The 21,012-nt window shown below is 44.2% G+C and overlaps 1 protein-coding gene across 15 annotated transcripts in view; it reads right to left on the minus strand.

Moving 5' to 3' along the window:
- Positions 1-21,012, minus strand: part of ABLIM1 (actin binding LIM protein 1) — a 291,744-nt gene that overhangs the window by 170,079 nt on the left and 100,653 nt on the right. The window contains exon 1 of one of the 15 annotated variants that reach the window (XM_032423131.1): positions 1,441-1,620. The exons of the other annotated variants lie outside the window; for them this stretch is intronic. Within the exon in view, the coding sequence (XP_032279022.1) occupies positions 1,441-1,456 (16 nt within the window). The 5' untranslated portion in view covers positions 1,457-1,620. Of the gene's footprint in view, positions 1-1,440; positions 1,621-21,012 lie in introns of those variants that run through there. 15 annotated transcript variants of the gene reach the window in all.

Consider the following 21,012-nt stretch of genomic DNA (forward strand, 5'->3'; position numbering starts at 1 on the left):
AGAGAGGGCACATCATTAGAAGCATCTTTATTTGCACCTGAACACTTCACTCAATTACCACTTACTCGGTGAAAGACCAAAGCTAATGCACGTGCTTATGAAAGATACACAGGAGCAGAATGGATCGAGCAGAACCACCTTTCTCTTTGTCCTAAGGTGCAGCCTTAGCACTGTGAGCTGTCATGATCCTATTTCTTCAGCCATCCATTAGTATAATAAAGCCAAACTGAGTTTCCAGCAACAAGGATCAATTTGAGTTCAGCATGTTCACCTAAAAGTTATTCCCCATAGGGGCTTTAAGTGAAAATAGATACAGATAAATCATTGAAATGGTTCAGGACAGCCCCCAAAGAACAGACATCAGTGTTTATGGAGGAAATTATGTCCCACAGTAAGAAAGTGTGGCAGAATAAATCCAACCTTACCAAAGAGCAAAATTAAAGGGTGGCTACTCACATTATAAAATCATGTGGTGAAGGTCCCTAAGACATATTATTAAGAGGAAAAAAAATCAAGTCACAGAAAAATGATAGAATGGTCCCATTTTTATACTCCTCCTGACTATCTTATTCCTGTCTAGAAAGGTACACAATATTAACAATTTTACCTCCAGAGAGAGGGGGGAATTGAGGTCGACACAGTAGGGACTAGGTGCTTTCGCTTTCTGCTCTCTGTTCTGCACATTTCACTTTCTTAAGATACATTTTATATATAACCTGGATAATTAAAATCAAGGATTGTTGTGTTCCTTGACATGTTCCAGATAAACTAATAATTTAAACTATAATTCAATTCTGAAAGATTTAACTCGAATTTCAGGACCACGCCCAGTTCATAAATAATGTACACCTGCGCAAAGTGCCCCACCCTCCCCCTTTTGACATTCTCCTTGCCACTTGATTTGCCAGCTTTGACACACACCGCATCCTTTATAAAGGTGTTTGGTGGGGTGATTAGGGATGCCGCTGAAATGCCAGGTGATCAAAACAGCACACCCCAACCCTTCAAAACAGCTCGCTTCTCTTTTCAGCCCATCCCAGCTGGGCTTGGGCATGTCCCAGCGCAGCAGAAATCTGGTAGAAGGACCCTTTTCATTACACATCCTCATTAACTTACTGACTCGAGTGGGGGTAAGGAAGAGAATGAAGGCTAGGATGGGGGCAGGAAGGCAACTCAAACACAACAAAAATTTCAAGATGCAATAACCATCAAAAGACACACACATCCAGGAGCTCAGCTGTGCAAACACTCCAGAAAATAGGATGTGCTTCAGACGCCGTGGGTAAATTAAAGGTTCTTAATGACTTCACAATACGGAGGTTCTCACACCAAGAATATGTCTGCCTGGCTTTCAATTGATCATCCCCCATTAGGTGGCCAAGCCCTGCAGCACCATTGCAACTTCTGCAACCATGCACGGGGATCGATATTTATAATTACCTTTCTCCTTCACCATGGCAACCGGGTCCTCTGGCGAGCAGCGCAGAAGGAAAGAGGAATAAAGTCTACGAGTGGGAGCGCTCCTGGGCGGACAGATCCGCGCTGTAGACGCTGCGAGGAAAAGCCCCCCCGCATCCACTCGCGAAGTCCGGGGCTGCTTTCTAAAATCCCGCCCCCATCCCGGGAGGCCGAGCTCCCGCGCCCGCCCCGCGATCGCCGCCGAGTGGCGGCCGCGCCCTGCTCGGGGACTCTGCCCTTGGGCCGAAACCACTCGCTACAGCTGCCGCTGTAACAAATGCAAAATTCCGCTGTCCTAATCTCTGGTCACTGACACCACTTTGCATTCCTCGCACCGAGGCCGGGAAAACGGGCAGCAGAACGCACCCTCCCGGAGTCTGATAAATGATTGCCAGAAGAGGGGGGCCGAGGAACAGCCGAGGGGCTGTTTCGATAAATAAAACTAGTCAATTGTTAGCTCATTAGTTTCCTATTACTGCAGATCCCAATTCTTATTCCAGTTTCTTTCGGACACACTGAAGAAATAAAATTAACCATAGTAGAAAAAGAGAAAAATAATGCCAGTGACTCCAAGTTCATTTTCTTCAACTTTTGAGGCTCAATTATAATGAATAAAGATTGGCCTGGCGCTCACCTCCGGCCCACCCAACACAGTTTTCCTGAATGGGGGGAGAAGCCGGAGGGGACTGAGACAACGAGAGCCAGCCTGGGAAGAGGATCTTTCAGGATTCAGCTCCTTCCAGGATCAAATTCAGGATCAAAGCAAAAAATCTGACTTATCCAGTTAGGTAGGATTCCCGCCATCCACTTTCTCTCTGCTTCATTGGAGTTTTCTAGACAAGCCCCTTGGATATGTCTGTATGAGGGAGGAACCCTAGCCACAAAGTAGGGGGCTCACAGCCTCACCCTCACCACGCACCCCCCTGAGCCTGGCGCAGCCGCAGTGGCTGCTGACAAGGCTTTTGATTTCTGACCCACGGGGTCACAAGTCGGTCTCCGGGGAGCAGAGGACTTCTGAGTTCGCAAAGCCCACGCCCACCCCATTCCAGCACCTGTCTCCGGAACCCAGATCATTCGGCCGGCCACACGTCACATACACCCACCCTGTGGGAGAAATGTGATGAGCAGGAGACAAAAAGACAGACGTAGCCCCCTCCAGCAGCGCCGCAGATGGCCCACGCATCTCTCCCAACCAGAATTCGCAGCCGGTATTACACCGTATTTACTGCAAATATTGTAACATGTTGGGTCTGAGAGAGCCGGGGTAACAGAAAGGAATGCAGTCCATCACCCTGCCTCATCTTTGACTGGGAGGGTGTTTATAGCCCGAATGAGGTTTAGTGGGGTTAGGAGGCCCTTTACTGCTGGTTTTCTGATGGGTAACAGTAGCAGATCTCAAGCAGCTGTGACATTCCTACATCTGTGACTCAGGGCTTTACTATTAATAGCCTGAGTGTCTCAGACTGTAAGGGCTAAGTCCCCTCCAACCCCTGAATCGTCTTTTCTATGAAACATTTTCTGCCCACACTGCTCCCCGCCCCCACTGTAGCCCCACAGGTCAGGTTTTTTCTAAGTCAGCAGCCAGCTGGAGTGTGAGTGCCGAAGAGCCTTGGAACAGCTTTTCCAGCCTCCATTCATACATACGAGCCGAGTGTTAGAGCAACACCGCAAGTCCAGAGAGGTGGGCAGGGCTCGAGAGCACAGAGGGCACGAGCCCTTTACAAATTCCCAGATTTTCATGCACTAAAACTGCACTCGTCTGCTTCTCCCACCCCTAATCACTCTCAGAGCTCATAAAGGGATGCTGACAAGCAAAATTAACCTCAGGGAAGTGGAATTAGGTTTGGTGCTGTGAGCCTAGCAGGTGAATTTATTTTATTATATTTTTGCTGCATAGGCTCTGAGGCACTTGTCTCCAAGGCTTTTGTGTTATTCAGCTCAAAGCTAAGGGAACAGTGCTCTCTCGTCTTTCTCCCTCCTTCCCTCTCCCAATTGGTACATGACAGGAAAACACCATTGGGTTTCTAGCCCAAATCCAATCCTACATAAGTGTTCCAGATACTATCAATGCAATTAGTTCAATTTCCCTTTTACTCGGCATGACAATTTTTAATCCTGAGATTTATTAACCAAGCTGGTCCCTTATTACTTCTGAACCTACTTGTATACCTTGGTGGATAAAGTGCCCAGAAACCCTGATTTAGAAAGGCTCTCTGGAAGCTTTAGAGACTAAGCTCGCTGAGTGACAGTCGGTGCCTATTCATTTTCAGAGAAGCCTTTTCTAAAGGAAAATACTACATAGTGGTTCAGAGAGATTCCCTCCCTCCTGCATTTTCCATGGAAAGAATTTTCCTGCACCACAAAGTGAATGAGTCACCAGCATTTAGTTGCTAAATAACAGTCATATGGCTAAAGTTCCCCCAACAATCAGACACTGCTACTTTAGGATAAAAGCACCCACTCGGCACTTTTAAGATAACCAAAGAGGGTATTACTAAAGTTATTTTTGGAATGTGGGAGAGTAAAACTAAATTGTTTTTGTCTCCTTGCCTCTGGCCGAATAGTTCAAAGCTTAGGGAACAGAACCAAAATGTTGATATTTTCTACTTTTTTTTTTTTTTTACTTTACAGTGCAGCAAAAGAAATCAAGAAAAATCTGAAAAATGTAAGGTTCACAAGATGGCAGGACTTTTTATTCCTATTTTTAGAGATGATTTCCAAAGAACTTATCTCCATCTCATTCCACCCAAATGAGATAAGACTTCACAATATAGACAGCAGCCCAAGGTTTTATTTGTTGTTTTATTCACTCAAACGGACTCCCTGCCGCCTTTTTCATTCACTCACAAAATGAAGCCAGGGTTGTCCACAAGTGACTGAAGGACAGGAACCATCTTGTGGGAGAGAAAAGCTTTGCTAGCATACAACCGCTCTTGGCCAAAACTCAAGAGTACATCATTTCAATAGAAGCGATGCCAAAGGAGACAGGAATGTTGCAACCAGAACAAGCCACCTGGCAGAGTCCACTCCCTCACTGTCCTCTCCCTTCCACAGACTGCCTACTGCTTGTGCACCTGTACAAAAGGAATTTCAGGACCCCAGGTTTCCAGGTATCACACATCCCTCAACGCATTTGGACCCACTGGCAAAAGAGCATGCAAAATCCTTTCTAGCAGAATTCAGCTGAAAGAAAATCCAAGAATGAGTTCCTTATTTGCTTTCCATGTCATGTTTACATCAATCACCCTCACTGCAGACATGCCTGGAGCATCTACTGCGTGCCAGGTCCTACTGTGCTGGCAGTTCAAACACGAGAAGAGAGAAACCACTGCTCCGGAGTTGCTTAACATCTAGCGGAGGGGATGCATACACGCGAATGTGCTCAATGAAATTAGGAAGGTGTTAAAGACAGAAGTAGGGTGCCTTGGGTTCCAGGTGGTGCTGAACTCAAAACTGGGAGCCAGGAAAGGCTTCTGGGAGGAGTGAGAGGACAAGCAAGGGCTGCCCAGTGAAGAAAGGCGGAAAGATCATTCATTCCAAGCAGAGGTAATAGGGAGTGAGAAGGTGTCAAGAAGCTCATGGTTCATAGGGAAGAGGGAAAGTCTCAAGCTAAGGCCTGGGTGGTAGGTCACAGAGGGCTCTGAATGCCACATCAAGGAGGCAGGACCCTAGAACTGATATGGTTAGAGTCTCAAACCTGAGCTACCATTTCTTTCCAATCCAAATTAAGTTCGGAAGACTTTGGCTTCATCTCAAAGTCTGCCATGGTCTGTTTCCAATGATATTGCCTCCTTCCTCCAAATTAGGTGGGTTGGTGTAGGCATGTCCAGGAAGTGTCTATGTTTATTAGTTTACTTAAATATTTCCCTGATACATAGAATAAAATGCTAGCCATGTACATCCCACACAGCATTTTAAGTAACTCCAACCATCTGGGATTGTGGTAATGGCTTCATGCTCACCACTAGGCTATGAGTTCCATGAAGGCAAGTAGGGTTTCACAATTTTCTAGACCGCTAAGGGTATAGTTTGCAGATCTCCAGGGATGAATATACTAGGGGTGCTTTAAATGCAGATACCTGGTTCCCACCCAAGATCTGATGATGCAGATTCTCTGCAGAGGAGGCTGGAGCTGCCGCCAGCTCTTTAAGTGACTAAGGACCACAGGCCTAGCCCACTGGCCTGTAAAGCAGGAGGTGAATGAATATGAGATGTACAACACAGCTATAAACCATGCTGCCACATCTGAGAAGCAACCCCTCTCAGCTGGCTAAAATAACAACCGTCCGGACATTCACTGCGACCTTAATGGAAATTTATTGCAAGTGATGATTCCAGAGTTTCATACAGCCTGAGACCAATTCCTAAATGTCTGAGCCCTCTTGATCCTACTCTCATGTCCTCAACAGAGAATTCCTAGGATTTTTTCCATATGAATCTCACGGAATCGATGCCCAGCAAAGTTCTTTTCCATGAATTCTTCAAGTAGAATTATTTCACATTTGTATGCAAAACTTCCCCCAGTCCTTCTCAGAAGCCAGATCTGAATTTAGACCTGAGCAATAGTTTGCAGCTTAAGAAAAATTACTAAGGTATATTTAAAGCTTCCTATGAATAATCCACTAAAGATATAAACTGCAGAGTGAGCATGAAAGAAGCCATTTCCCTACATGTGTACTGGAACCTATTACCCGAATTCAAAGGATCTCTTGATAGTAAAGAGTTTCACAGATTTTAGCCTAATTGGAGGCATGTGAGAAGTTCACAAGAAATACAGAAATAGTTCTGAATTACTTAGGAAAAGGCCCTTTAAAAAAGCTTATTATTAGCTTTATCTTTTTTCTTTAGTATTTTCTAGGTAGAAATACAGGTAGTGGGGAAGAACAACGGTCACTTTCTGTCATCTGGAACTGGGATGGTTTCCCTAGCGACACTCCCTTTTTCCTGGTCCTTAGGGCCACCAGTGCTCTGGGCTTGACTACAGTGCATTGAATATTTACATGTTTATTTTTGCAAAAGGCTCCAGGCTTTCCGAGGGAAGGGATCACATTTGAGTATCTGTAGTCACATAGTGATAGGCACAAAGTAGGAATGCAATATTTGATGAATATTAACAATAAATGTCCCTAGCTCATCATAGTAAGTCAAAATACCAGATAAGTGTTCATTTTTTTTTCATTTTTTATAGTCAAATAGACTGATTTAAAAATCTAATTCAAATAAAATAAAAGTAAATTCGGTCTCATACGTAAGTCAATTTAGCAGTTGCTTGAAAGTATTTGCCAAGATGCAAACTCATAATTCACCTTGGAGAGAAAGCAAGCTGAAAAGAAATGTAACCAGGTAGTCATCTTAACTAACTCTCAATACTACTTTTGTCACCATTTACAGAATGTTTATAATGTGTCAGCCACCATTCTGGTCTGTTTACATTTATCACCTCATTTAATCCCCATACCAATCGGATGAGATAATATTATACTCACACACAAGGAAAGATCCAAAACCACGGGCCCTCCCTTTGCTCTGTTGGGCCTTCCCTTTCATGGAGGTCATGAAAGAGCCTCTCTTTCCCTGTACCACACCCCCCCTCAACACACACACACACGCTTTTTGAGTCAAGATGCACTCAATGCACATTGACTTCTCTGGCATTTCCAAAAAACCTGGCATCATAGATATGATGTTGCATTTCGCCTTGTTTGTATAGAACAATCTTCTCTCGATACCTTATCCTTCATTAGTTCTTGGACTTCTCATGATAGGCCCTGCTAGGTAAACAGCATCATAACCTTGGCCTGTTGGACTCATGCTTGGCTGGACAGGGGAGGATGGTATACCAGATCTGCATATTGCGTCTTTTAAGATACAATTCAATCACCCATCCTGTGGAATCCTTCTCAAGGACTAGCATTTCTACGGTTTACATAGGAAGACAAGCTGGAAATTGGGGGAGTTGGATCAAAGAATTGTTGCAGGGTTTACAAAGCCTGTGTTCGTCCCCCTCATTTTTAGCCTTACAACTCTAATTATGCCCACGCCCACTCTGGCACACTCCCAGAAAATAACTTCTCTCTCATTCTCCTCTGACATTTCAGCCATCCTCTGTAGGACAGGCCAAATGAAGCATGCCACATGCCCAGCCATTAGCACATTTGCTGCCACCAGAAGGGCGCCCCTGTCACTCAACACATGTCTCAGTGTGTTTCTCCAGTTCTCGGTGCAAGGAGAGAAGGGGCTGTGCACCCAACACTGTTTGGAAAACACCAGAACATGTGGGGAAAAAATAGGCATCAATTTCCTGTAAGATGTATATGTAAGATGAAAAGTAAGCCCTAAGGCAGACTTGTCCAAGGTTATGCAATTACTTAGAAATGGGTCAAAACTCCTGATGTCTTACCTCTACCCAGTAGGTTACGCCACTCTGTCACACTGGCCACACAGGCAGCCTGATCAAACACAGCAGGGTTTGAATCCCAGCTCCGCCATATAGTCTGAGTAAACTTGGGCCCATTTGCTGTCTCTGGGTTTCAGCAGTCTCCTCTGTGAACAGTAATAATACGCTCCACTTGTGAGGTGGTGGGGACCGGGCTGCTTCAAGGGCATGCAACCTGTGTGGTTATGCAGGACCCGTGCTCAGAAGGGTCCTCCATTTGGTTTAATGCTTTGCTCTTGTCACATTGATATTTGTAAGAATTTTATCTCTGAACTTGTGTTTTGTAGATGACATCCGCTGGGACAACGGAGCATGCATGTGAGCAGATGAGACAGATGCAGGACGTGTGATGTCATTCCTGCCGCCCCATCTGCAGATGGTGTTTACAGGGCGCCATGAGCACAGAACTCCAGTGGACCCACGATGCATGCAGTTCAGGGAGACTCTGGGCAAAGGCAAGGTAAAGTGCAGTTACATCTACCACTGGATAAACAGGGGTGGTGAGAGGTCAATTTCTATTCAAATTGGAATACTTGCTTCAAATGCAGAAAGAAGGCAGTGGTGTTCTGGAAAACAACCAACCAAGGAACCCTATCCTATCCTTTCTGACTCATGTTACCTCCTTGTATTAGGCAACCACTTATACTGAAAATGATGACACAGAAGAAAAGGAAGGTAGGACAATCCACTGCCCCCTTCCTTCCATCGGCAAGCAGAGACAGAGCACCCTGGCAGAATGTGCGTGCATCAAGAGGCAAAATTAAAATAGTTGAGTTAGCTGTGTGTAGAATCCCACTCTTCTTTAAAGAATGAAATACATATGGATCTACAATCTATGAGATTGTGTAATTTCAGTGATTCCACATATGAGCTAAATGCTCTTCTATTTGCATTTAAAATGAGCACTGCACAATATAAACATGAATGGTCCAATTCATGTTAATAATTTAAAATTTTACTTTAGGGGTGCCTGGGTGGCACAGTCGGTTGGGCTGCCCACTCTTGGTTTCAGCTAGGTCGTGATCTCAGGGTTGTGAGATTGAGCCCCACGTCGGGCATGGAGTCTGCTTCAGATTCTCTCTCCCTCTCTCTCTGCCCCCCCACTCATGTTCTCTCTCTCTAATAAATAAAATTTTTTCAGAAATTAAAAAATAAAATTTTACTTTATTTGGGAGCAAATAAAAACACTATGACAAGGTGAGAAAGAGTGTGGACTAAGGAAAAAGGCTTTATATTTTAGTACCTTTTTATTTTTAGGATTTTATTTATTTTTATTTGAAAGCGAGAGCAAGAGAGAGAGCACACAGAGGGAGAAAGAGAAGCAGACTCCCGCTGAGCAGGGAGTTTGATGCAGGGCTCCATCCCGGGACTCTGGGATCATGACCTGAGCTAAAGGCAGACACTTAACCAACTGAACCACCCAGGCACCCCTAACCAACTGAGCCACCCAGGAACCCCTATATTTTAGTACATTTAATGGTATTTGATTTCTGCACTTTAAACAAGGTGTCCCACATTTTCCTTTTGCAGAGGGCCCTGCAAATTCTGTGCCAGGCACAGGGTGAGGATGAGAGATGCTCCATCTGAGATGAAATTGCCCCACACTGAGACCGAGTACGAGGAAAGGCAGTAACGATTGTAATGGTTTAGCTTCTTACTTCTTCATCAGTTTACAACAAAATAGGACAGGCTTGAATACGGTAAAACCCCAGTTTTCAAAACCATTTTAGGATATCAGGGGCCTTTTGAAAATACTGAATCTGGGGGACTTAACTTACAATGTAAGCAGGTGGCCCAGGAAAGCCTCTTTGAGGAAGTGTCATCTGAGTAGGCCTGGTGGGGGTGGGAGCGCCAGCACCGTGACATCTGAGGAAAGAGCACCCCAGACAGAGTGAACGGTAAGAGTGAAGGTCATAAGGTGGAGCTCACCTGGTATGTTCAAGGCCCCATAGGGGCCAGAGAGGCTGGAGGTGCTGGGGCCCACAGGTCCTGGCAAAGACCTTGGGTTTTATAAGTGAGTGAGGCAGGAAGCCCCTGGAGGTTTTGAGCAGAGAAAGGTGTACTATCTGATGCCCTTTTCCTGGCCAGGATTGTCCTGGCTTCTGTGTGGTGACCAGAGGAAAGGGGAGTGGGCATGGATGCAGAATGTTGCATTGGTGCATGAAATTAAAAAAAAAAGAAAAAAAAAGAGCTTCAGAGTGAGATGAAGGCACGACAAAATGAGGTGAAGGAAAAGAGGATAAAAATAAGGAATGAACACTGAGGACCAAGATGGTATCAACAGCAATAAATGAAACACCAAAGAACAGAACAGACACTGATACAATATCCATTTCCTAGAATAGGAACGAGCTTGAAATGATCTCAGTGAATGCAGAACAAAGCACCTCAAACAATGAGAAGAAGTCAACAGATGTTCAAAATAAGACTTTTTAAAAAACCCTTATGTCCTAGATGTGGAGAACGTAAGAAGCAGAAGCTATATTCAAAGATTAATCCACAAGAACTTCCTGGAAATGAGCCTGGGTGGCTCAACTGGTTAAGCAACTGACTTTGGCTCAGGTCATGATTCTGGGGTCCTGGGATTGAGTCCTGCATCAGGATCCCTGCTCAGCAGAGAGTCTGCTTCTCCCTCTCTCTCTGCCACTCCCCCAGCTTGTGCTCTTTTTCCTCTCTTAAATAAATAAATAAAATCTTAAAAACAAAAGAAAGTAAGTTTGAACTTGCAGATTTAAAGGGTATAGATACAATATCTTGGCAAAATTTGACGTAGAATGCTAAGTCCAAGTCCTAGCCTGAACTTCTGAACTTCAAAGGGTATCATTTTCCAATTATCCAGGCAGAAAAAACCTATAACCCATAAAAAGAGAAAAGCTCAGGCTTACCTCCAACTTCTCAACAGCCACACTGATGTGTAGAAGACCATGGGGCAATACTTGGAAATCTTGAGAAGGAAAGGTTCTCAAGAACCTTACATGCAGTCAAAATGTTCAGACGGGCAACAGGCAAACCACCACAAACACAAGGGGGTTCAGGAAATACACATCCACACACCCTTCTTGGGAAAACAGCTTAACAACAACATCTAGCCAATTACGAAATGAGTCAACATGCACTCAGGAGTGCAGCTCTTGTAAAGGCACTAATAGGAGCAGCGAATTCTATTAAATATGGACCTGATACCACAATTACTGGGTTATGGTTCTAGAAGAAAATGGGAATGTCCTGAGCAAAGAAGGCAAAGAGCAGTGTGAAAACAATATTATGACTGACAAAAATCAGGATGTGGGTAGGAGACAAGTCCCAGAGGGCTACTGTCCTGGTTTTCACAGCAGGAAGAGAGTGACCTGCACCAGATGGGCCAAGATTCTGAGTGTTGGCATCTCTTAGAAGAGTCTGAAAGCACATCACCCAGTTGCTTCATCTTTGCTTAGAAATGATGCACAATCTCATCATTGTTTTTATACGTCTGCTCTCGTTTCTTAGACTTGTTAAGGCAAATGTATCTCCAGCATTCTTTAAGAAAAGGGAGATGACATACCTTTGCCTTTTTACTGATTTTTTTCCAGATTCTTAGTTCAAGAACTGAAATTGTTGCTATTTTATTCTTATCTAGGATTTCCACAGCATCTTTCCTCCAGAAAGATGATACACTGGTTCAGAGGCTAGCTACATAGGGTTTTACTTTATCTTTATAGTTATTTAGTCTATATATTCATGAAAATGGCATGAAATTCCTCATGACAAGACTTTCATGTATCAACACAGAGTCTTGTCCAGATGTAACCATATGCCTTGGGGGACCCTGCCCCATCCATCCCTCTTCTGTTCCCATTCTCCCCCTTTTGCATAGGCACTGAGCCATATGACTGCTCGCCTTGGCCATGGCTGACTGGATCATTAGTAGACACTGGAAGAGAGGTGGGGGGATTGGGAAACCCATACATCAGCTGGCCAAACACTTACAATTTATATTCTGCCTTGAAAAAGATGGGCTGGGCCAATAGGTTTTCACTTTTGGGAATCTGAACTGAGAGACATAGAGAAAAGTCCCAGTCCGTGGTGGGTCCCTGTATTAAAAGGTCAAGTAAGGCCAGGCCAGGGACCCACCTCGCAGAGCCATGTGGATACCAAAATTCTGAGGGGTAGAGTGTCAGAGGAAGCCAACTGGGAGGGAGGAGAATAGGATATTCCCTAAAACTGAACCGATGGTCCTGGAAGGGACTGGAATTTTATACTTCCGGAGGCCTGGCTGTTCAGCATTTCCTGGGTTCCTTTGAAACTTCTTTATGTTCTTAGACTATCCATTCTCCCCTCTGTTGTTTGCTCATATCTCCTTGGCATTCACTTCTACAATTCAAACCTGGTTACTAGAAACATCGCGATGGGTGAGTTAATGTACCTAGAAGCTGCTTTCAGGCAATGACAGATGGGGAGGTGGTGGGTAGATCAATGCCCCAGCTGGGATATCTCTGAGGCATATCCTACATCATCTCCCCCAGTTCCCAAGTAGTTCAGTTTGGGCTTCCCACACTGTTAACTAGTTTGATAATTCACCTTTTATTAGCTTCACTCCCCTACCAGTGTTTCCTGGGATCACCTTCTAAATAAGTAACTTGGCCTCAAATCCTTGTCTCAGGGTCTGCTTTTGGGGGAGTTCAAAACAAAAGAGTATATAAATTATTCATATTTTTATGATACAAAAGAAAAATTGGTCTCAATCCTCTGATCACTTTTTTTTTTTTTAAAGATTTTATTTATTTATTCGACAGAGAAAGAGATAGCTAGAGCAGGAACACAAGCAGGGGGAGTGGGAGAGGGAGAAGCAGGCTTCCCGACGAGAAGGGACCCCGATGCGGGGCTCGATCCCAGAACCCTGGGATCATGACCTGAGCTGAAGGCAGATGCTTAACGACTGAGCCACCCAGGTGCTCCTCCTCTGATCACTTTCAAACAGTCCTTTACTTGAAATCAGAGACAGATTCTAAATAGAATACTCTGAAGTCACCAAATGTGCTCATCAGACATAATATACTCTTTTTTTTCTCAAGAGAATCAATGATTCATTGGATTTTACTGTACAAACATAATGGAATTTGTATGCACACACACTGTGCTAATGCGCTTCTTCCTTTAGAATATGTAAATGAACCTATTGGATTAACTCTGGGAACAGGGGTGAGAACTAACAACCGCCTCATAAACAAATAGGACCCCAAATGTCCGTTAGCCTGCATTCTGTTTTAGGGGGAAGGATGTGATTTATAACATTTATCAAGTTCTATGGCAATGAGTCATTTTACAATGACATCCTATTGTATTTACACATATCCATGAGATGAACATTTCTACAATCCAACTGGAGACTGTGCTGGTACTACAAGATGCCATGTGTCAGGTTGGCTGTGTTTCTGAAGAGGTAGAAGGTATTCTTCCTCCCTCCTCACCAGTCCCCAGCAAGATAGAAAACACTCTGCATAGGTATTGGATTTGTTAGGGTTTGGGAAGATTAGAGGGAGGACAGGAAGAGAAATATTTAGAACTTAAATTGTTCTTGGCTTTGGATCTGGATTACACAATATAGTTTTTCTCTTCCTGAATAAAATACAGTAAGAGTGCTGAGCCTTAACCAGTACGCTTCGCTGGCTATTACGTTTACACCCAGGAAAGAGCACTAAAGCCCCAAGAATGGCAGTAAGTCATAGCATCACGCAACTGAAAGCAAAGTGGGCAAAAATCAGGGAATCGTGAAGAGAAATAAATTACAGTTGACTCATCAATTATGCCAACAAATATTCACCGAGCATCTACAATATGCATAACATCACCGCTGAGAAGCTGAAAGTGGTCTAGAGATTAAGGAAGCCCTCGATGAGCTTACATTTGAGTACAGTGAACGGTACAAGTACCTAAATCATGCTAAAGAGGTAGTGGGGGGTTGGAATCAGAAATACTGAGAAAATGCCATAAAGGTTTGAGGGAAGGGATGCTTGCTGCATTGGGCTCACCACTTCTCACCAGCTGCTCAGACAGAAAATGATCTAGACCACTCCTGGTACCTAGACAGAGAAGCTAACCAAACATGTGTTAGAACCAGCTGCTTGTATCCTCTCTAAACTCTTAAAAGTAAACCAATTTACCATGATCTACGTTAGAGCAAGCTCAGTTGAAGTATTACTAAACAAATTAACATCACATGGTATTTTCATCAAGGATAATCCTGGATCTATTGATGACCTGAACAATCAGGCAGCAGGGCTGACTCCCAAGTGATTACAGAGTTTGTACCCTTCAAGGACAGGTCCTGCCCGAGGGAAAGATGACAGATGAACGTATCCAGCTACTTACTAGAATCACATGATAGCACTTCAGGGAAAAGGGTGATATGAAACAGAACTGGGAATTGTCCCACAAGAGGAGCAAATGTTAAGCACCCCGGAATATTCTGGCAATGACAAAAATGACCTTACAAAATGATCTGAGTAGTGACGGACAGAAAGGGAGGAGGGTGAGTGGCGGAGGCTCCAAGTATTTGGCTCTTCTTCCCAAGCTTATCTTTTTCCTGTGGGGACCCATTTTCTGTCATGAGAATTCTCCCTCTCCACTGGGCCGCACGTAGACCTTTGTGAGCTGGATTTTTCTGAGCCCTGTGAGTCAGATCATTTCTGACGTCCTCTGATTCATTTCAGTTGCTATCTCTGGCTACCGAACTTGGGTGAGGAAAGATCTCTAAACAGCAACCAAACAAAACTCGGGGGCACCTGCAGCATAATAAGGAAACCAGCCAATTACTATCTCAGAGTAATGGTCCTACCTTCCCATACATAATGTGTTTGCAGACCTTTAAGTAATAGGGATATTAGGGCCAAGATACAGGATATAAACAGAGGTGAAGGTCTGGGATTTTTTATTTTAGTGAAAACTGGTTATTCTACTTTTGCAGAAGAGCTTTGACTTAATTTAGAATTGTATTAAGTGCTATTTTAATGCAAAATAGTGCAGTCACTGGGGAAAATGCCTTGGCAGTTCCTCAAAAAGTTAAACATAGAGTGACCATATGACCCAGCAATCCCACTCCTAGGTACATACCCAAGAGAATTGAAAACATACGTCCATACAAAAACTTGTACTCCCATGTTCATAGCAGATTCACAATGCCCCAAAAGCAGAAACAACTCAAATGTCCATCATTCAATAAATACATAACCAAAACGTGGTCTATCCAATACCATGAAATATTGTTTGACCATAAAAAGGAATGAGGTACAGACACGCGATACGACACTGATGAACTGTGAAAATACTAAGCGCAGTGAAAGAAGCCAGACACAAAAGGCCACATGTTGTATGATTCCACTGCTACGAAATTCCAGAAGGGGCAAATCCATAGACAGAGACAGAAAGTAGACGGGTAGCTGCCGGGGGCTGGGCGGGGGGGGGTAGGGTGGGGGGGGCGGTGCTGATAACAGGGCGTGACTGCCAATGGATACAGGGTTGTTTTAGGGGTGATAAAAATGCCCTGGGATTAGACAGATAGAAATGATGGTTATACAACCCTGTGAATATACCAAACAAGCCACAGAATTGTACATTTTAAAATGGTATGTTTTTATGGCGTGTGAATTATGTCTGAATTTTTAAAATGTATGAAGTGCCTTCATTTATCAAGCACTGTGTTATACGCTGGAGAAACAAGGCCATGTTCCTGCTCATAGAAACCTTACTACTTGGTAGGGGGAGACATGTAGACACATATGTCCATCCATGAATCAGCAATTGTGTGGTACAGGAAGGGCCCCCAAAGAGGGGAAGTCTGGAGAGGCTTCCCAGCAACGTTTCACCTGAGCTGAATCTCAAGCTAAACTAAAAACAGTATTTGAGAACACTTTGATCTTCTCTTCTGCAATGTTAATGGGGGAGAAAGAAGCCTAATTTTTCTCACTTCTGAATGATATGACGGACCCTGGGAAAGTCATTTTACTTCTCTGAGCCTCAATCTCCCACTCCCTTAGGAGGGTGTCGATATCAAAGCTTTATTTCTCCCTTTAAGAAACATCTAGAATTCGGGGCGCCTGGGTGGCTCAGTCGTTAAGCGTCTGCCTTCAGCTCAGGTCATGATCCCAGGGTCCTGGGATCGAGCCCCGCATCGGGCTCCCTGCTCCGCGGGAAGCCTGCTTCTCCCTCTCCCACTCCCCCTGCTTGTGTTCCCTCTCTTGCTGTGTCTCTCTCTGTCAAATAAATAAAAAAAAAAAAAAAAAAAAGAAACATCTAGAATTCTAAGGCATACCATAGTCCATCTGGAGTTCTAGCATATTTAAATTTGAAGGGCCCATGAATTCTGACTCTGCAAAGGATTCCTCGAATGCATTCTTGGTGTGGGGCCTTCCAAAGGCTGAGAAAGGGGTCCTCGCCCTCCTGGCTGCTGCTACATCCTAAGGAATAGCACACACACTGTGCTACCTTCCCATTGGCAGCCTTTGTCTTGCATCCCAAGGCCATTCCAGACTCATGTCTGACTCACTCAGTTAACAGGAGTCTATAGTCCCGAGCCCAGGGCCATACTCCACAATCATTAGGATCAAATGATGCTAAATTAGGGGTTTCTGTAAAGCCAGGATAAAAACAATGCCAGACAATAAATTTAAACAGACTGCCTTACCCTCTGACTTTAAATAAGATTAGTTTTTTTTAAAGATCTGTTTATTTATTTTTTGGGGGGGGGGGAGAGAGTGCACAAGTGGGAGGAGCAGAAAGAAGGAGAGAGAATCTCAAGCAGACTCTGCACTAAGCATGGAGCCTGAGTTGGGGCTCCATCTCATAACCCTGAGATCACCACCTGAGCTGAAACCAAGTGTCGGATGCTTAACCAACTAAATAAGATTAGTTTTCAAGCATATATAATTAAAACTAGTGGAGCATTTCAGCATTTTTAGTTACTCAAGGAAGTAAATTAGATGGGAACATTTCCTTTGAAAATAGTTACTTGTCCACATTCCTGGACCCAAATAAATAAATAAATAACAAGGAAACAAAATAACAAGGGTGGACTAAGCATGGTCAGGCAAGGAAACCAAGTGAAAAATGTCTTCTATTTTTTTCTTTTTATTTTCATATTACTGAGATCCTTCCCTTCTGTTCGTATTTTCTCGATACCTTCTCTGTTTTCCAGCTCAAATCCTAATTTCTCTTGCTAAGTTACCTTTCCTTCCTTGAAAACTAATGGTATTTATTACCTAACCATTTATTTGGCTTCTCCCACTTTGGGGGTGGAGAGAAGCAGAAATGGGGGCATCACACTGACTGAGAACCTACTCTAACCTATACTAAATGCTGGTATATTTTCTTCTTCTATATCTATATTTTCTTTTAGTCCTCATAATATTTCTGTATCACCCACGTTTGACATGTGATAAAACCAAGGCTCAGAGATATTAAGTAACGCGTCCAGGTCACACAGCTAATAAGGAGTGGTGTTGGACTTTGAACATGGCAGGGCGGTCTGACCCCATAGCCTGACACTCACAGCCACTGTACCACGCAGCCTCACCCAGCCTCAGTTACTGGAAGGCAGGGGGGCAATTTTATGCCCTTTGTGTTCTAACACAGTGATCTGATTTCTGCAAACATTCATTCATTCATTTACTTGCACACTTACAGGCTTTTCCGAGCGAGGTACTAGAATCAAATAAAAATATGAATGCGGGGGCGCCTGGGTGGCTCAGTCATTAAGCATCTGCTTTAGGCTCAGGTCATGATCCCAGGGTCCTGGGATCGAGCCCCTCATTGGGCTCCTTGCTCTGCGGGAAGCCTGCTTCTCCCTCTCCCATTCCCCCTGCTTGTGCTCCCTCTCTCGCTGTGTCTCTCTCTGTCAAATAAATTAAATCTTTAAAAAAATATATGAATGCGGCTCTCTCCATACCCTGAGAGAGGAACTCACAGTGCATTAGAAGAGAGGCTTAGAAATGGGCGACTCTAACAGAAATATGCCCAGGATGCTGCGGAAGCACAGAGGACGATGAGGCGAGAAGGAAGGTAAGCCTGACGAAAGGAGGAAAAGCTTAAACTGAATCCTGCCTCAGAGTCAGAGGAAGCAGGAAGCCTATGCCAGGCAGCAGAACAGTCATGCAGAGAGAGACCCATGGGGAAAAGGGCCTTCAAATATCTGTGACAAAGAAGCTGATGTGGGCGTTTGGGGGTTAACAGTAGGACGTGATAGAAAGGCAGGGCCTGACCGTCAAGAGCTTGAAACTATGATTCTGGGAAATATGATTAAACTAATGGAAGAGGAAGCCTTGGGAAGCTAACAGGGGTCATTGCTAACTGTGAATGAAAAAAAAGTGCGAATGATCTAAAGCTTTACCACACAGATGAAATCTCTCATTTGTCTCCTTCGGTACCTTCCCAAGACTTAGGAGGAAACTGTCCACCACCCATCATTTCCATTCCCAGTAGAATAAAAGTCAAAGCTTTTGACTCCAGTATTCTGGAGAAACTGAGGCCAGCCCCTCCCAAGCCCCAGATTCCTGTTACTACTTTGTGTTCAGGACAGACACGAGTCTAAGCCTCCAGTCAGGACAGCAGGGCTGAAGGGAGGAACCAGAGGTTCTTTCTTGCAGTATCTCTCGGGATACATTGTTTTTCATGGCCAGATCAAACACTTCTCTCAAATTTAAGGGAGGGTCTTTACAACTGAGTCCGAGGTTTGCAAAGTATTAAAAACATTTTCCCAACATAGCATCTCAATGCCACCAGGAAGATTTGATAGAAAAGCTCCACAGAGTCCTGAAGACTAGCCCTTTGAAGGAGACAACAAAGTCCCTCGATATCGAAGCCCTTCCCCTGGCCCTTTGCCATACAAGTCTATCTGTGGGATTGGGATTAGTGACAGTGAATAGAGTGAGAAGGGGACATGAAAAGGAAAGTTACAGAATCATAGTGTTATATGTTATGGTGAGTTTGAAAACAGGTTGATATCACTTTAAGAATCAACAATGCACAAACACCCATGAGGTTCCCTCAGTCATGTGGTAAATCTGAGTATTTGAGTCTTGGGGAGACCACCCCAAGTGAAGACAGTCCCTAGGGGTGTACTAAACATAATAAGGAGGACACAGCAGGTGCTTGAACCGAAGCAAAAACACCTATCTTCAGGGATATGAATTATTTTTCCAGGGAGGGGACTGCCAAGTCTACTTTGGTCCCTGGTCTCCAGTCCAGAACATTCTGCTTTGGGATTTGGATTCAGCTGACAACATAATCACTGAACACTTTCCAGATATCCTTTGGGCGTTTGATAACAGTGCCAGTCTCTCCTTGTTTGTTTGTCAAGAAGATACTTGCCCTAAATATGCTCTTTCGTTTTCACTAGTCACAGCAGCTCAGAGACAGAAAGAAACCCAGGTTCAAAAACTTATCTAAGTTTCTACGGTAAAGCCAAGAGAAAACCCCATATAGATAGCTTGTGTTTGTGAACCAGGGAAAAGAAATGTTTGCTCATTTTCTTGGGGAAAACAATTTATCTTATGAGAGTCCTCAAATTTGAGTTGCTAGAGTACTCAATTAGTCCTACTACTTAAAAATGATAAGTGTGCCAATGTTCAGCAGATCTCAGGGATGATCTATCCTTCTGCTCGTAGGGCTGAGGCCATACAGCAACATGAGTAAGACCCTAAACTTGAGTATTGAGCCAAACTGGCATCAAGTCCAAATCTAGCTCTTCCACTCACTACCTATGTGACTTTTGGCAGGTTTTTTGTAGCAGCCTATGCCTCAGTTTCTTTATCTACAAAATGAGGCTAAAAGGAGTCCTCCCTTTGTCGAGTTATTATGAATATTTAATGGGGAAAAAATATAAAGCAGTGGACACAATGTCTGAGACATAGCAGGCCCTCAGTGAACGACAGCGGTTCTTCTAGAATGGTACTGCCGTCACAGACAGAATTACAGAATTACATTCACATGCAGAAGCTATTTTGTGTATTGGCTTCCATGTTGGCTTTGTCGCCATGTCCCCACTTTTTGCCAATTCCCTTCCTGTTCTTAAAAGGAGAAAATAGTTCCTTCCTTATCAACTTGCGAGGGTTGTTTTGAGCACGACCAAGGAAAGATCTGTGTAGGGACACTTTGAAGAGCATGGAGGCCTGCACAACTCAGAGTAGGAGTTGACACCAGACGACAACAGGAAGCTGGTAGCATCTTGAAGTCTTCCTGGCAGCTGCAGGAGGCCTTTGCCAAATATCTCCGAGCATCCTGCCAGGAGCTGCTCCTGAGCACTCGGCTTTGCTAGTCCAGGAACATGCACGGCTGCAGGAGGGTGCACTTCCTCCAAGCACCTGTCCCAAACAGGATACTCCGAGCACACATGCTGGCTTCCTGGGAATCCTACTTTCTGTATTGTTCTGGGCCCCGGTGGCACAAAGCCTGGGCCTTCATTGCTTCACAGCAGTGGAAGCTAAACAATAGAAATAATTATTTTTTAAAATAATAAACTACGTTATTGTATTACTATTATAGCTAAAATTTAGTGGATGCTCACATGTGCCCCTGTACTGTACCGTTTTGATAGGCATGTTCTCATTTAATCCTCATAATCGATATTGCCCTTTGGCTGGGCTCCTGGCCCTAAACCATACCTTCTTCAAAAATGTCTAAGTCCCCTTCTGGTGCCTGGGACCAGCTAGAGCCAGCAGTGATGTGTAGGTGGAGCACTGCAGCCTGCTCCTTGGAACTCTCTCTGATGATCCTCTATGTCTCTCCCATGCTGTGCAGAGGGTTGACCAGATGCCCTGAGAAGCTCCAGGACTCCTGTCGATGGGATTATCTCAGGGCCCTGGAACTGACTCGATTCCAAGAGGGGATTTTGGTGAGTGATCACTCCCTCAGGCTGGCATGATATTTCTCTCTCAGGACGGAACAAGATCAGGCTGTTGACACATTGATTTCGGGTGACTCAAACTGTTCATATACACAGGGGCCCCACAAAAAAAAATTTGCCCAGGGATGCATATATCCTAGAGGTGGACCTGGTCACAGCAATCATAGAAGGTACGCATTCTTCTGCATACCTTATGGTTGGAGAAACCGTGACTTAGAGACACTAACTTCCCCAAATAACACAT

This window comes from Phoca vitulina, unplaced genomic scaffold (genome assembly GCF_004348235.1).
Source record: "Phoca vitulina isolate PV1807 unplaced genomic scaffold, GSC_HSeal_1.0 scaffold28, whole genome shotgun sequence".
In the NCBI taxonomy this organism is placed as follows: domain Eukaryota; kingdom Metazoa; phylum Chordata; class Mammalia; order Carnivora; family Phocidae; genus Phoca; species Phoca vitulina.